The sequence below is a fragment of the Coptis chinensis genome, chromosome 9, assembly GCF_015680905.1.
Source record: "Coptis chinensis isolate HL-2020 chromosome 9, ASM1568090v1, whole genome shotgun sequence".
NCBI lineage: Eukaryota > Viridiplantae > Streptophyta > Magnoliopsida > Ranunculales > Ranunculaceae > Coptis > Coptis chinensis.
This window is the reverse complement of record NC_141464.1, coordinates 21,541,301-21,558,649: the sequence shown is the minus strand read 5'-3', so window position 1 is coordinate 21,558,649 and position 17,349 is coordinate 21,541,301. Positions and strand designations below refer to the sequence as shown.

General features: G+C 38.5%; 1 protein-coding gene across 2 annotated transcripts; it reads right to left on the bottom strand.

The window, feature by feature from the left end:
* Nucleotides 1-1,408: 1,408 nt before the first annotated feature.
* Nucleotides 1,409-17,017, bottom strand: LOC147475192 (uncharacterized). Of its 2 annotated transcripts, none has more exons than XM_086581923.1 (13): nt 16,646-17,017; nt 16,523-16,566; nt 15,892-16,436; nt 15,366-15,575; nt 14,912-15,112; nt 14,473-14,682; nt 13,475-13,677; nt 12,884-13,217; nt 12,634-12,774; nt 5,405-6,273; nt 5,091-5,147; nt 3,945-4,060; nt 1,409-1,809 (listed from the first exon to the last, which is right to left on the bottom strand). In XM_086581923.1, the coding sequence occupies exons 1-10, from the start codon at nt 16,820-16,822 to the stop codon at nt 6,140-6,142; spliced, it is 2,199 nt and encodes a 732-aa protein (XP_086438049.1). In that variant the 5' UTR covers nt 16,823-17,017; the 3' UTR covers nt 1,409-1,809; nt 3,945-4,060; nt 5,091-5,147; nt 5,405-6,139. The 2 variants fall into 2 exon arrangements, with proteins under 2 accessions (XP_086438049.1, XP_086438050.1); XM_086581924.1 differs by having other exon boundaries at nt 16,523-16,557; nt 16,646-16,956.
* Nucleotides 17,018-17,349: the final 332 nt, after the last annotated feature.

Here is a 17,349-nt window from a genome sequence, read left to right as displayed (position 1 = left end):
TAATTTCCGACATTTAATCATTCAAAAAAAAAAAAAAAAAAAAAAAAAAACTTGATTGGACCTCCTAGACCGGCTTAGTCCACCTAGTCGGTCTACCGATTTTTTAAACGACTTGGGTTTAGGCGAGTCAGTTGGGCACCGCCTAGCGCCTAAAGACCGCCTAGGCGGCTACCTAGACCGATTTTAAGAACAGTGGTTTTTGGGCATAGAGTGTATTGAACTCTATGTTGTACCCAACATAATTATAAACCTCAAATTGGGCCGGGGTAATAAATTGACTTTTTTTTATATAAGAAAAAGTGAGAGGAGGTCGAATATTAACAAAGCCGAACTCTCTTCTCTCTTAACTTTCTTATACATTAGCAATAATAAAATTTCAATTCATCATTGTATATCCTGTCTCATTAATTATAGTAAACTTTCTTAACCATCTTTGTGAGTTTGTGCTCATTTTGTTCCCGATTAAAATGCTGACTTTTGAAATCTCATAGATTAGCTTATTAGCACATATATGGACGCCAAAAAGCTTTTGAAATACAAAATTATCATAGGGTCATGCAATTTTTGGGACATGCCAGTGAGTGTCAGTCGCATTCCACAATAGAGACACTTCGATCCCTTGCCAGACATCCTGGCCTGGGTGGGCAGGTGTACCGGGTCCTCAGATCCCAAATACGGGAATCCTAAGGTTGCACTATAGAAGAGGATGCATGGGGAATCTAGTGGCTCATATCCCTCGCCTTTGACATATATGCACTCCAGAATCCAGGCCATAAAAATTCAGTAACAAACGCACGTTTATACGTACTAGAAAATATTTGTGTCCAGTAATAGATGTAGTGTTAGTGTTGAGTCACCTATGCTATCTTGCCCACACTCAGTCCGCCCTAGCGATTGGTACGCAAATTCCGTTGTTTTGGTCTTGTGTAGTAGCGCGCAATACACTGTTCTATGATATATTTGAGGACGCAATACCATATCAGTGATAATCTTGAACGCCATTTGTGCACTGCATAAATCACCGCAAATATCTCCTTATTGTGTCTGGAAGTAAATCCATTCATTTATTTGTTTAGGATCAATCAAGATATCCATTTGACCATTTCACACGTATACACGACATCCATTCAATATGTATAGAGACTTACAAAGTTCCAGTGGAAGCAAGAATTCCTGAAGCATTTGTAACATTTTATTCCAGAGCAAACGAACCATTCTAAAGTATTGCTTAATCGGTGCTGTATCTTTAGAACACATACTGTATAACTATATAAGTCGCAAGCAATGGTGCTTCTACCTAATGCAGTGAACCTATACCTACCACAGGGCAAGCAGCTACGACACCACGTACAATGGGGTGTCTGCCTCACCACTGACTTACTCCAAAATAACCACAACTCCACAAGCAGCTAAAATATTATGAGTCTGTTCATCTACTTTTTTTCGTAACATACACACTTCACTAGAACCTTCAGTCTCAGCCCTTTACATGATTACTCTCACATTAACTTACACTTTTCCATCTTTAATAAAATAGCACAACCTAACTGTACTAATGGCAGATTTGCAGTAAAATCCAAAGGAAAAATGTGCAGTATATAAACACCATTCTTTAACTATAAAATTGAATGAGTCTGATGATCATCTAAGGACATTCGCTTTATCTGCTTTGGCTGAGCTGACTTTGAAAAAGCAGTGAGTATCAGATTTCTTCGTGATAATGCCCTCAAGTATCTCTATTGAGATGACTTCCAGTATCTTAAGATACTGAGAAGGGAGCATTCTTGTCTTGCTGTATATCTGTTGTTCCTGCAGAACACCATAATGTGTCAACAATTTAGACCAAATTTAAACCGTACAGAGCTTCAAAGCAATCACTATGCTACATATATAAACTGACGATTGAACAGTAAACAGTAAATGGAAGATCATGACTCTTCTTTAGGACTTGGGGAGGATCGACCCCTCCCCCCCCTCCCCCAACTTTTCAGTTGAAAAAAAATAGTAGTTATAATAAGACACTATTTCACCTTCAAAAAAAATTATTAGTTAAAATTTGTACTAGCAGCCCCCCTTGATTCAAAATCCTGGATCTGCCCCTGCTTGGGAGTGTCAATTGGTTAATTAACAGAAAAATCGTCGAGCCTTTTTAAACGAAACCAACTCCGACGTAAACATTAAAAAAGATTATAACTGATGCTTAATATTATCCATTAGTGTCTAAATGAACTTCCATGGTACATAATTTACAATTATTGTGCAGAAATGCGCCATGATAACAAGTCCCAGGGAGTTCAACACACAAAGAAACTATCAGTTTTCCCTCAACACAAGAAAGGATGGCATAAGGCAAAAAAGGATGAATTATCCTCCAATTCCCATCCATGCGACACTCTGGCTGATACCGTAGTAACTCCAAAAACCAAGGTTAGTTTCTACCATAGGTGGTAGAGAACTTCGCTTCCTTCCATAACTCAGCCTTTGTCAGTAAGTTTTGTTGTGCTTGTTGTCTCTCTTAAGCTGCACAACTTCTAGCCACCCAGCTGACACTCATTCATCTCATAAATCGCAGTCTGGGAAGCGGCTGGTGAGTTGAGCTTCGACAATTACAAAAGTTTACAAGGATTGGTTCTCGTAGAATGACACTACAAGCTACCAACTACCAAACTTGCCTCCTCAATTACAAACCCAATTTACACGACAAGAGTATCCCAATTACAAATACAATCTTGATATGTGACCCTTCAAAGCAAGGATTTGCCCAAACATGTAGCTGAAAAACCCTTGTGTTTCCCTCATTCCACAAGTTTCATACAAAAGCACTAGGTAGATGTTCCGCTATCCATAAGGCCTTGTTAGAAAGCGGTAGCAAATTTACCTTTCTACTAAGCGCCTCCTAGATGTTAGTCGATACGACCAAGGTTTGTTAAAAGACGAGAAGACAAGCTCCCACACTTTCTTTGAAAAGGCACAAGTGAGAAGAATATGATCTACGCTCTCCTTTTCCTCTTTGCATAGAGAACAAATATTTTGGAGTTCCATACCTCTTCTATTCAAGATATTTTGTTTTAATTATCTCCAGGAAAGCAAGCCAACAAAAGAAACCCACCCTAAGAGTAATTGAACTCCTCCATATCTTATTGTAAGGAAAGTTATGCATCAGTTCCTGTCCTCTTAATTTTTCCACTTCTTGGCCGACACTTAGTCGAACGACATCACCGTGAACTCCTAATTGTCTCACACCCATCTCCTCTTGTCCCTCTCCCCCTCTTCATAAATTGTAGACAAAAAAGAATCTTAAGTATCACTTCTCCCAGTGATTCAATTCCCTTCTTAACGTTACATTCCACTCTACTCCATTCACCTCTCCAGTCATATAGTCTGCTACTTTTGCATACTTGCTAGTGGCCAACATATAATATATATGTATATATAATTCACCAAATTTCTAACATACATATTTCACCAAATTGGTACCTCAATGGTGTCTCTCGCACCCAAATATCATCCCAAAAAGAGATAGACTCTCCGGTACAAGGTGTGAAGCAACACCTTTGAGAAAAATCACTCAACACATTAACAATGGCCCTCCAAAGCGTGACCCAATATGGATTTGTAGGTTCCTTCGTAGGCCACTTACTAGCTCCCTCGTCGTACTTATCCATCACTACCTTTCACCACAAATGCTCCTCTTCCTCCTCATACCTCCACAACCATTTCGCCATCAATGCTTTGGCATGTGCAAAAGTTGTTTCACCCAACTCTCCTTTGCAGTATTGTGCTCAAATTTAATCAACAAAAGCACAGAAAAATGTTTATAGAAAAAAGTCATAATTTTTAGTTAGTAAACAATAACTACGAAAGTGAAAGTCTCGTCAATAATACTAGTGCAACAAAAGACGTTTGATGTAGAAGTCAAAGTTCGCAATCTTGCATTCTGTTACCTGTAAAATACTAAAATCCAGGACACTTGCTCTAGAATCCCCATTCACAGAGCGTCCTTTGAAAGTCAGGAACCAAATCTTTTGGAACGCTGACATGTATGTCAAATTCTTCACATCTGCAATGCAAATTTCCAAGAAAATTAAGATAAATTTCCGAATCCTACTTTCCATTAATATTTTACGCATAGTACATCACAAACTCTAAGCTATATTACATCTGCAAATAACTGATTAGTTTTCACCACATAATCCTGTTCAAACATTCATAGAATATTATCGTAGTCATGCTAACACTTCGCGAGTGAAGTACTAATTCTCACGAGCATTCCAATTCCCGTTCTCAAACACACCCCCTCAATGTTCTATAAGCGGAGTGGGAAATATATGAAGTATGACGTAATGTCAGTGATTAAAGAATTTCAGGAGAAGTTCTTTCCTTTTATTGGTGCCTTAATACCACTTTTCTCAAACTCACTCCAACAAAAAGAGGAGTGGAAAATATTGCCAATTATAGAATAAATAGCTTGCTTGAGTCTTTATAAGTTTGTCTCCAAAGTGCTTGCTATCAATTAACATCATCTCGTGTTTTTAGATGAATCAAGGCAAATCTTACACGATTGCCTTACTAGAATTACAAGGCACTATTGACAGTCTGCGTGTCCTTATAATGCTCATGTTTTTAATACTCACCAGTTTGTTTGTAGCTTTAATTTTTTTCCAAGAAACTCTAGATATTGTTTCAAACCGTAACAATTTCACGGAGATTCGCTATTTAGGTAATAAGTTGTGACATTTTGAGGATACGCAACATAACCAATTTCTTGTAGATTTGATATATGGGTGAAAATAACTATGATAATTCGAGGATACAAGAAAGAAAATCTAACATACATTTTACCTATCTTATTGGTAAAGATAGATACGTAACATCAAAGGTGAGTACAAACACATAAATGTCAAATCCCAAAACCCAAAGAATAACACTTTCAGGGTTTTCTTTAAAGATATAGGTTCTTTTTATTTTCATCTTTGTAGATTCAACTAATCGTTTCTTCTGCCAATGTTTATTTATGTATATCGAGGGAAAAGATAACACCGGTTCTCGTAGAAAATAACATGATCCGATTCATACATCAAAAAAGGTACCTGAAGTCCTTAACCGTATTCCAGATGCATTCTGATGCTTATACATCTATTAGCCTCCTGCAATAGAGAAAAGAAGATCATCCAATGAAAAATATGTTAAAGTTGTGCGACAGTATCAATATGGTGAGGTCCAATGGCATCAAACAAGATAAAGATTGACATATTGCAGAACATTCTCCTGTATCCAGACACAAAACAGCAGAACCTTTACGCTCGGGCCAAATAGGGTATGATTAAGCAACCAAAACATATTTCACTAGAAAAAGAAAAGAAACCAAGATATCAATATGCACAAAAAAAGAAAGTAGAAGTACCTGAAGTGTGACAGCAAATCAAAATGTCATCAACACAAACAACAGGATGAACACAGCAGTTCACATAACATGGAAATCGAAACACCAGTATAAAGACATTGCTTGGACTGGAGGAAAGCCTGTGGCGGCTAGTAAAACATCACCAAAATCACATTAACACCAAAGATTAGAATATAGCAGTTTCAATCAAGGATAAGCTACCACTTTGAGGACACACAAACATTGGATCTTTAACACGGAAAAAAGTGGAAAAAAAAGTTTTAGAAAAAACAAAAGATAAAGATGACGAAAACAGGTTCACATACACGATCCTCAGATGGTAATACTTGCCAAAAGCACCAGTCTGGAAAGTCAAAATTTATTGAACTGCAGAGCTTGCAAACAAGAGCAACAAAATTCCAAAGAACACTAAACAACCAACGTAATGCGGCAATAGGCAGCTGAATCAGCAGTCGAATACCAACAGAAAACCTCAAGGGAAGATTGATTACTTTATAATAAATGTCTAAATGTATAATAAATTGCAAATACTATGCAGAAATGCACCACGATAACATGTTGCAACATGGGAACTATCAGTTTTATCTCAGCACAAGAACAGATAGCATAATACATGCAAAAAGATCAATTATCCTCCATTTATACGTCATTCTGGCTCATGCCACAGTAACTACAAAAGGCAAGGATGGTTGCCAGCAGAGGTGGTAGAGAATTCTGCTTCCTTCCATATCTCAGTCATTGTGAGTTAAATTTGTTATGCTTGTCATATCTCTTAAACTGCACTTTCAACGTCTTCCCACCCAACTGACACCCATTCATCCTAATAATCGCAGCATGGGAAGCGGCTGGTGAGTCGTAACTGACAAATCCTGCAGATGCAAAGGAGATACAGAGACTGAAGAGCATAGTTTATTTAAAATCTAACTTAAATGTGTAATGCAATGAGCACGATCATGAAGTTTTAAGGTTCTAGATATAAATGACCTTCATAAAGCTGATATGAAAATCATCTAAATGTTTTCTTGTGTGCTGGACATTTTTTTTTTTTTTTTAATCAGAAAGCAGGGTCTTTTAGAGGTCCCTTACCCCTATATTATTAATAAAATAAACGAACTTAGTTTCCATTACATTCTCTCACATACTCTCTCTCTCTCTGCTGCATCCTCAAATCCTATTTTCTTTACATCCTCTGCAAACTAGGAATTAATTCTATACAACTAACAGCTGGGATTTTAGAAGCAAGCGCATCCGCTAGCTTATTACATTCTCTATAGATATGAACAATAGAAAAATATTCGAGTGTTGCTGCCATTCTTCTCAAGCTCACCATCAGATGTATTGCTTCCCATGGGTAGACATTCTTTGTGATGAATGCTACCACATTTTGCAAGTCTGTTTGTGCCTTCAGTCTTGTAACTTCATATTTCATCGCCAATTGTAGTCCTTGCTCTACACCTTCAAGCTCTATTATCGCAATGCTATTGTACTCTGACCTTCCATGTGCAGCAACTATCACCTCTCCACTCTCATTACGTACAGCAGCTGCCCATCCCCCTCCATTACTTGTTAACGTGCCATCCGAATTCAGATTATATATTCCTGCTGGAGCTCTTTCCCACTTACATTTGATTCGTCTGGTTCGTCTTTCCATCACTTCCATATTCCACGTATTCATGAATTCATCTCTTTCGGGCCCTCTGTCCATTTTGATGTTCATGGATATGAGTTTCGTTCTGACATCTTTGATAACAAGCTTCACTACAGTGGCTGCTAATGAAACTTTGTTTTCAAATATTCTGCTGTTCCTTTCCCGCCAAATCCAATAATGGTATCCTGTGAACAGTAATCGAAACGCATCTTGTTTCCCTCCTTTACCTTCACTCACCTTGATAACCCACTGTATCTCTTCATTCCACGTTGCTGATCTTCTCCTTGAGTATCCCGCTCTCATTATCAGTTCCGCCCATACATACTAAGCATAAGTACAGTCAAAGAATAGGTGGTCTTCTGTCTCTATTTCTCTCCAACAGAGCACAGAGCACACAAGTATCATCCTGAATCGTCTTCCATTCTCTCAACTTCTGCAAAGTTTTCATTCCTTTTTTGAGTGCCATCCATGTTATAAAAGAATGCCTGGGTATTCGGTTTGTAAACCACACAATGCTATACCACCTCACTGGAACTTTCATACCTCTGACACTGTCATATGTGTCCTTCATAGTGTAGCTTCCTTGCTGAGACTGAGCCCACACTATTTGGTCTTCCTCTCCTGTGATCTTTACTTCATCTAACATCTCTGTTATTATTCCAGGTAGATGAAATGGCTTGGCACCCTCCATCTCCCATTCTCTATTATAGACAATACTGTAGCATTCATGTTGCATGTGGATCTGTATCGCAGCTCCTGTGGGAAGTATTCCTTCAGAATTCCTGCTGGGTGCCAAGGATCTTGCCACAAACTTGTGTTGTTTCCATCCCCTATCAGGTTCATAGCAAAGAAAGACGCATCCTTTCTAAGCTTCAATATATTTCGCCATGCCCAGGAGCAATCACTTGGTATCGTGATTTGCAAGAAGTTTCTCCCCTTGATGAGGTTCCTCTTTACCCATTGTACCCATAAGTTGCTTCTGTCACTTACTATGTTCCAGATATGCTTCATAGCTGCTGCTTGATTAACCCTTGCTAAGTCTCAAATTGCTAGCCCTCCCTCATCATATGAGTAGCATATTTCCTCCCATCCTATCAGTGCATGTGATAGAGAACAATTTGTACCATTCCAAAGAAAGTTCTTGCATATTTTGTTCATCTCTTCTATTGTTTTTTGTGGGATAATAAATGATGACATCCTGTATACGCTCAAATGCTCAAACTGTTGAGGACCGACTTTATGAGTTGAACTCTTCCTGCATAAGAGAGAAAACATCCCTTCCAACTCTGCACCCTATCTGTGAGCTTTGTTATCATAGGACCACAATCAACAGATGTTAGCCTTGTAGTTATCAGTGGTAGCCCTAGGTACTTAACTGGTAATGAGCCTTCTTGAAACTCTAGTATTGCCTGAACCTCTGTTATCACATTTGAATCCATTCCCGAGCAAAACAACTGACTTTTACTCATATTTACCTCCAGTCCTGTACGCTTCTTGAATAGTTTCAAGTTTTCCTTCAAGCAAGCCGCTATACCCACTTCTCCATACATAAATGCAATCAGATCATCCGCAAAAGATAGATGTTTTATTATAGGGTCTTTGCATTTGTAGTGTAGTCTAAACTCACCATTTCTCACCGAATGCATCATAATTTCAGAAAAAATATCCATTACCAACACAAACAGGTAAGGTGACATGGGGTCACCTTGTCTTAAGAACCCATATGGAGCCCCATTGATCATGATTGACTAACAAGGTGTTTGTATGCACACTTTTACCCACTGTATGAACTCCTCTGGCAGCCCTATTCTCTGAAGTGCAAACTCTACTGCTTCCCATCTAACTAAATCATAAGCCTTTCTCAAATCAATCTTAGCAGCACATCTATTGTGTTAAGCCTTTCTCAAATGGTAGTTATGTAACAACTCATGTGATAACAAAATATTGTCTTGAATACATCTTCCAGGAATGAAAGCTGACTGGTTGTTTGCCACCACCATGTCTATAAGATTCTTCATTCTTGCAGTTAAGACTTTTGTTATGCACTTATACATTACACTACAGCATGCAATAGGCCTGTAATCCCCCAAAGAAGTGGGACTTCATATTTTAGGAATGAGTAATACAAGTAGCATTAACTTCTCCTAGCATCATACCTGATCTGAAGAAATTCTGAACTGCTTTGACGAAATCATCCCAAATAATCCTCCAAGCACTTTTAAAAAAGAAAGATGAGAAGCCATCCTTCCTTGGTGCTTTATCACTATCACTATTTCTATTATTTCATCTCTAGTAACTTCTCTCTGCAGTGCTTCCATCTGATCATCATTTATGTGCTGCTTAGGAGGTAAAGTTTCAAATATAGAGAAGTCCACCTCTTCCATCTGTTCTGGCCCATATAACTCCTTGTAATATGCAACACATTGTTCCCCTATTACATTCAGATCTTCTATGATGGTCCCATCTGGCTTCACAAGGCAAGTTATCTTGTTGACCTTTCTCCTAGCTTGAACAGACTTGAAGAAATAGGCAGTGTTATTATCTCCTGACGCTATAATTTGATCTCGTGACTTCTGCCTATAACAATCTTCCTTTGTTGTAGCTGCCTTAACATGATTTGTGATGGCACTCCTTTCTTTTCTTACCAGCTCCACCTCTGTCAGTGTATTTTGTAGCTCTGTTTGTATAAAATCCAACTCTGCTTTTGTCCTCTCCACTCTTTTTGTTACATCTCCTACATCCTGTTTGTTCCATGCTATGAGAGCCACCTTCGTGAGTTTTCATCTCTTCATGAATCTGTACATTGGATTGCCCACCACACTATTGGCCCATGCATTCTGTACCACCTCCATATAGCCCTCCTCTTTTGCCCAAAAGTTAAAAAATCAAAAGGCTCTCTTGTTGTGATTTTTCTGTATGGTAGAGTATACTACCATCGAACTGTGATCAGATATAGCCCCTGGATTCATGAAATTTGTTTCCATGTCATCATATCGTCCAACCCATGCTGCATTGCAACTCGATCCAGCTTGTAACTAATTCTATTCTCCTGTTTATTATTCCATGTAAAGAAGTTACCTTTATATCTCATGTCTACCAGCCCAGCAAGTGTCACACAGTTTAAAAACTCTGAGAAGTTGGTCCTTGCATCATTCCCTCCAACTTTTTCTGGCGGACTCAAGATAGAGTTAAAGTCCCCAAGAATCAGCCATGGCTCCTGTATCGTTATTGACAAGTCTACTATACTTCTCCATAGCTCCCTCCTATCTACCAATTCAGTGCTTGCGTACACATATGACACCATGAATCTCTCATTTGAAACTGTCGTGACCTCCATCGTGATACACTGTTTCTCTTTCTTCTTAATCACCACTGTGCAATTGCTCGGGTTCCAGCAGACCCATATTCTTCCTCTCTCGCAGAACTCATAGTTTGTCTCTAAGTTCCACCCATGACAACAGTTCCTTATTACCCTATCAATATTCTTCTTCTTTACTCTATGCTTGATCAACCCCATCATACTCAGCTCATGTTTCCTTATCATCTCCCTCACTTCTACTTGCTTAAATTTTTTGTTAAACCCCCACATATTCCAACATCCCAGATTTATCATCATTTGGAACCATTTCATGTATTATAGTGGCCGTACTTGGCAACCACTGTGGTAGGTTTCACTGTTGTTGGAATCTTTGTTAACACATTTTGTTTAGACCTGCCCTCTGTACCTATTCCTCCTTGTTTCTTAAGGCTTTTATCTCTGACAACTTCCTTTTCTTTTGCTTTTGTCCTTTCTTCACTCTTTCTCTCTTCTTGAATCTATACTCTCCTTTCTTCTCCATCCTCTCTTACTTGCTCTATCTCAACACATTGGTCACTCTCTACTACTTTTCTTTTTGGTGACCGAATCGTATTTTTCTTCTTTGGTATTTCCCATCCCTTTTCTTCATTGTTATCTTTTTCCTTCTCTAATACTGGTGTTGTTTCTTTATCTTTCTCTTTCCCACCTTGATCCTCTTGTATCTTCTCTCCACCTTGATCCTCTAGCATCTTATCTGTTTTTGCACTCTCCTCCCTCTCTTTAACTACTTAAACCTCCTTTCGCAACCAGATGATATTGGATGCTTCATTCCTCTCATGAATCTTCTTTAGGCAGTTTTGATCAATGTGACCAAATACTTCAGTGTTTACAGCTTGGTGGCTTCCAATTATACTCGAACCCCACCTTATATTCTCTTTTCTGATCTAACACTACTGGCACTCCCTCCGGATAAGCACACTTTGTATCCACTTCAATACAGACTCGCGCATATGATGTCCTTGTAATGTTTTCTGTCAGTTTGTCTGTGAACATTGGGATTCCAATTGCACTACAGACTTGGTTGAACCCTACTCTATTCCACATCTCCATTGGCAGACCTTTTACTATCACCCATATTGGTATATTTTTCAACTCTTTGGTTTCTGCTTCAACGAACAATCGCCATGGCCTAACTACAAACAGCTAACTCGCTATATGAAAAGATCCCACATCTAATACTGCCATTCTGTCTTCTTCCTCTCAAGCTTGAATGTGAACATAATATCCCCATACGGTTTCATAATAAAACTCTTGATGCCCCATGTTCATGTGACTATCTCTTTTACATAAGTAAAGTTTAATCTTTTCCCAACAAACGAGCCTACCACCAAGTTCTCAAATTTTTGGTGATAATCCGTAAACTGATTGCTCTGGACATGTATAACTTGCTTCCCGTTCACTAGGGTTGGCGCGATATAGGAAAGTTCTTCTCTTCCCAGTGCTTTCTTCCCCAGAACTTCTGCCCATGTACTCTGTTGGACTCCTTTTCCTTTTCTTATCTCAGCCGTTTCTTGAATCACACCAGGAACCCTAATCGAATCCGATTTCTCTTTAAGATTCCTACTAGTGTTAGCCTCACTAGTTATTGCATGCAATACTTCTGCCATCAGATTACTACTCTCTTTTTGGCTTGCCATACTCTACGCAATTTCCTTCTGTTTCGCACTATCTTTTTCAGATCCTATATTTTCGGTTCTGCGTTTTAGGGTTTGCACCTCCATGTTTCCATGAGGTGTTGTTCCCGTTACTCCACTCTGCATATTAGGAGCATGTGGATCAGGACTCTTACCCACGTTTAAGAGTTCCTCTTCATCTTCCTCCTCTCGCTGTACTAACAGATCCTTGTGGATCTTGGTCATTCTTTGTTGCAGCAATTTTTCAAGAGAGCCTTTCCCATAAAGACTCTCAAACTCAGTTTCTAGTTTCTCAGCTTCCTCATCATCACCCTTATTTGAATTCCTGTTTGGTGTTCTAGGACTCCCGCTCTCATTCTCTCTTGTTTTTTCTTTTTCCATTTATTTTTTTGCCAAAAGACGAAAATACCCTTAGTGTTTAAAATTGCCCACTAAAGGCCACCATTAACAACTAAACTAAGCTACTTGAACCCTTTATAGAATTGTGTGCTGGACACTTGAAGGATGACTTCATGCTCAACACATGAAATTCTTATGGAGTATTCGAATTCCCTAATTTCAGATGCAAAGAAGATAAATATGTGCTTACCATAGCATTTGCTAACACCCGTTGCTTTAAAGAAGACCTGAGTACTCAAGACCCTTCCAAATGCTTGAAAAGCGTCTGCTAGCTCTTGACCACCAAATTCTTGAGGGATGTTAGAAACAAACAAGTTAGCACCAGGAGGACCTAAATGCAACAGGAAATACACAAACATCAACAGCATAATAAGCACCGAGAAAAATCAGAAAATTAATAATAAATTCTCAACAAATGTAAGTATATTTCTTTGACCAACCTTCCACTTGAGCCCCAGAACTCACACTTGTTTGAAATGTTCCTCTACTACTCATGATTTCAGGTGGGGTAAAACCACGTGAAATAGGCCTGGGACTTATAATTCTACCAGGATAGGCCACAGGATACCAAGGACCAGGCTCAGGTGGATGTGCAGGGCCTAAACAACTACCAAATGGCACTGTGACGGAATTTCTTGGACCAATACCAGGCAGAAGATCAGGTGAAATTACACGGAATGCACTTCTATGACTAACGGGCGGAATCAAATTATGAGATCCAGGTCGATTCTGCATCTGTGTACACATGTACTGCCTGAGTCCGTAAGTTGGTGCCTATAAAACAAAAGAATGATAAGACAGAGTTTTGACTTACATAAACTGCATAAATTAGTATAAAACCAGGTGCAATCTATCCAATCAAATCAGATTCCAGTCCACCCACATTTTAAATGGTGTGCGTTAATTTTTTGTGAGAAAAAAGGACAAAGAAGATCTAAAATGAGGAAGCTCTTATATTAAATGGAGATAAGTGCATGGCCTCCTAAGAAGGGCAACGTAGGAGTAGGATGTACTAGCAAAGAATCCTTTACCACAATACTAGCAGCAACAGTATTAGTTTTCTTCTTCTTTTTGTTGCATGATTTCTCCAAAAACTGAGTCTCTGCCCCCACTGCCTTCTTTACTGCTTTGCTCTTTGCCTTCACATCAACCTTCTTGTCCAAACCCTCGTGATCAATATTCTTTTTCATCTTGTTGCTGTTCCAATTCCTCTTCCGCTTCTTCCTGTCCTCATCTGCATGAAACAAGTCAGTCATTTAGGCTGTGCTTGATTTAAGGAATTAAGATTCCAGGATATATAAAGATAGATTACAAAATTCCTAGGTTACATGGACATGCCATATTTTGAAAAAAATCTGTGTCAGATACGTATCCACGTGTCCGTGTCCGTATCCGTGTCGGACAAACACGGACACATATTGTATTTAATTTACCTCGAATTTCTGATTTACCATCTAATTTAATAAATTTATAATTATTAAAAAATTAATTAATTATTCCTATCCGTGTCCCCGTGTCGATCTTCAACTGCTCGCCGTATCCGACACCCCGTATCCGTGTCGGACACCGACACGCGTGCCCGTGTCAATGTAACCTAGCAAAATTCAAGTCCATGGGTAGATTGCAAAAAATTCATGGATAGATTGGGAAGGGAGGAGCACCAAAATTGTAGTTCATTTTTTCACAGTTCATTCAAAGAAGGGTGTTAATTTTCTAAATGATTAAATTAGATGGCTAACTTTCTCTTCTAATAACTTCATGCATAACTGTCTTAGCTAATTTTCCAGAATTCTTTAACTCCAAAGATACACAGCCTTAGTTAATACGGTATTCCATTTATTTCTTTCCTTTTTAACAAGGTAACAACAAGTTTTTGTTTTCAAAGTTGTTATCAATTGGTGATATCATGATAAAACCACTAATACTAAATCAGCATTTTAACATACACAGTAGACGTCTCAAACTACACATGAACACAAGATCATGGTTAGGCAAAAATCTGAGATGAAAGAAGCTTTGATAATATTACCTTCAACTGGTCCACCGACACTTCCTGCAACATAAGAATGGCAAATAGAATCAACAGAAGACAACTTAGGAACATTTTCGGCACAGCTCAAACTATCGCCATTGATTTTCAACTGGCCGGAGCAAGCACCATTTCCACCTCCATCGCTTTGAGTTTCAGTTTTGGTATCTTTAGGTTCATGTTTTTTCCTTTCTTTACCGAAAGCTTCATCTGAAACACATTAGTATTTTAGTTTACTTGGTGTTCTGATATTTTGTCAGACAGAAAAAACAGATAAACTAGTTTGTGATTTCAATGTAGTTATCTAGTGTTGATATCACGATAAGATCATTCATAGTGAATCAGCATCTTGACATACACATTAGATTAATCGAACTGCACATGAACACCCTATAATGCTTAGACCAAAATTTTAGTGGGTAGAGGCATTTGTTATTACCTTCAACTTGTCCACCGCCGCTTCCTGCAACAGGAGTATGGCAAATAGAAGCAAACTTAGGAACCTTTTCATCACAGATTGAACTATCGTCATTGATTTTCAACTGATCGGATGAAGCACCATTTCCACCTCCATGGCTTCCAGTTTGAGTTTTGGTATCTTTATATTCCTGTTTTTTCCTTTCTTCGACGGAAACTTCATCTGAAACATATTTGTGTTTGGGTTCACATGGTAATCCAAGGTAACAAAAAACACACTTTCCTTCTTTTCACAAAAAAACAAGGTAACAACTAGATTTCGTTATCAAAATAATTATCAAATGTTGATATCATGACAAAACCACTAATAGTCGATCAGCATGTTGACATACACATTAGATATCTCGAACTACACATGAACACGGCATCGCGGTTAGGCAAAAATTTGAGAGGGCAGAAGCATTCATTATTATTACCTTCAACTTGTCCACCACCGCTTCCTGCAACAGGAGAATGGCAAATAGAATCAACAGAAGCAAACTTAGGAACCTTTTCAACACAGCTCGCACTATCGTCATTGATTTTCAACTGGTCCGAGCAAGCACCATTTCCACCTCCATTGCTGTCAGTTTGAGTTTTAGTATCTATAGATTCATGTATTTTCCTTTCTTTGCCGGAAACTTCATCTGAAATGCATTAGTATGTTAGTTCACATGGTGTTCCAATTCTGTGTTTAACAAAACAAAAAGGATCATCTAGTTTGTGTTTGGAAAGTAGTCATCCAACTTTGATATCACGACGAATCACTCATAGCAATAGATGTCTCGAAGTACACATGAAAACAAGATCATGCATAGGGATAAGAATAAGCACTTGTTTTTACCTTTGTCGTTGTATAAAAAATTTCATGGTCAATGAGCATTATGACATACACATTAGACTTCTCGAACTACACTAGAACTCAGTATCATGCCAAGAGGACAGAAACATTGTACTTATTACCTTTAGCTTGTCCACCACTTCCTACGACAGGAGAATGGCAAACAGAATCACCTACAGAAAACTTAGAAACCCTTTGATCACAGCTGGAACCATCATCTTCGATTTCCATCTGGTCCAAACAAGGACAACTTACGCCTCCATCACTTTCATTCCGAGTATCAATTTCTTTACTTTCATGTTCCTTCCTTTCTTCCAATTCCACACATTCCTTTTCCTTATTACAGCTGAAGTTGTCATCGTCAATTATCATCTGGTCAGAACAAGCACCATTTGCATCTCCATCCGTTTCTTGGTCCAAAACTTCATTTGTTTCTTCGAGCTCCACACATTCCCTATCCCTATAAACCCTCAAATCTTGTTCCAAATCTTCTACATATTTCAACATTCCTAACAAAATCTCATGTTCTTCTTCCTTTTCAAGTCTCAACTTTTCCTCTCTCGAAATCAAAATCTTCTCAACTTTCTCAAAATACACTGACTCTCTTTTCAACAAATTTATAAGCTCTGATACACTCAATGTCTCAAGCTCTGTATCTTCATACACCCTTATTAAAACACCAAAAATTACATCATTACCATATCATATAATATAACAAAAAATTTATCTGTTTCAGTGTTACTAGTATATAACCTTTTCTGTATACAACTTTGATCACAATCCAGTTTCTGCACCTCCTGTTGAGCCAATCACATAAATACATAATAATAATAACAAAAGTTCACAAAAAACAATAATAAATAGGACTCCACTTACATTGTTGTCAAGGGTAGGTGAATATTCACCAGGAGGAAGAAGAGGGTCAAGAAAACCAGGTGGCAAAATGACGTTAGGTTTTATACGTTTCTTGTTTTTTACACTAGTGTTAATTTCTTCATCTTCTTCTGAAAAAAAGGATGAGCCACTACTACTGCTGCTGCTTAGTGGTTTCATTCTGGTGTTCTCGGAAGTATAGAGAGTTTGTTTTGGAGTTTTTTTTCTTCTTTTATAAGTTAGGTTTTAAGTGAAGGGTGTGAAGTTAGAAGAGTGTGAGGAAAGTCGATCATAAAAAGGAAGGAGAAAGTAAAGTGTGTTTGTTGGGTCCTACGTTGGTGGCAGTCTGTGTTTTTTACTTTTGATGAGATCCGTTTCTGCACGAACTTGTCTCTTCGTGTCCTTTGGAAAGTTCTCGGTCCGAAATGTCGGCATATGGGTTATGTCGGGGCCTCGGGGGAATTACAAAGTTTCGATAGAAACAAAAATGTCAATGTATTCCCAATCTTCTCTCTCCTTTCCCCGTGGCGTTCACGTCTTGAATTATCTTAACCACTCAATTTCACTAAGATGAATATAACTAGTATACTGCGTGGCAGTAGGGGAGTGAGCCGAGCTGCGGGGGGAGAGAGAGTTGGGTGATGCGGGGGAGAGAGAGAGATAGAGTGAAGAAGAAAGGGTATTGGGGGCGAAGAAAAAATGAGAGA

Bases quoted from the DNA above. Each gene is read 5' to 3' on its own strand.
- LOC147475192 (XM_086581923.1), bottom strand. From the start codon at position 16,822: ATGAAACCACTAAGCAGCAGCAGTAGTAGTGGCTCATCCTTTTTTTCA. The intron at 12,775-12,883 runs GTTGGTCAAAGA...TGTTGCATTTAG, and splicing joins TTCTGGGGCTCAAGTGGAAG to GTCCTCCTGGTGCTAACTTG. The intron at 6,274-12,633 runs GTAAGCACATAT...TTGCATCTGCAG, and splicing joins GGGTGTTAGCAAATGCTATG to GATTTGTCAGTTACGACTCA.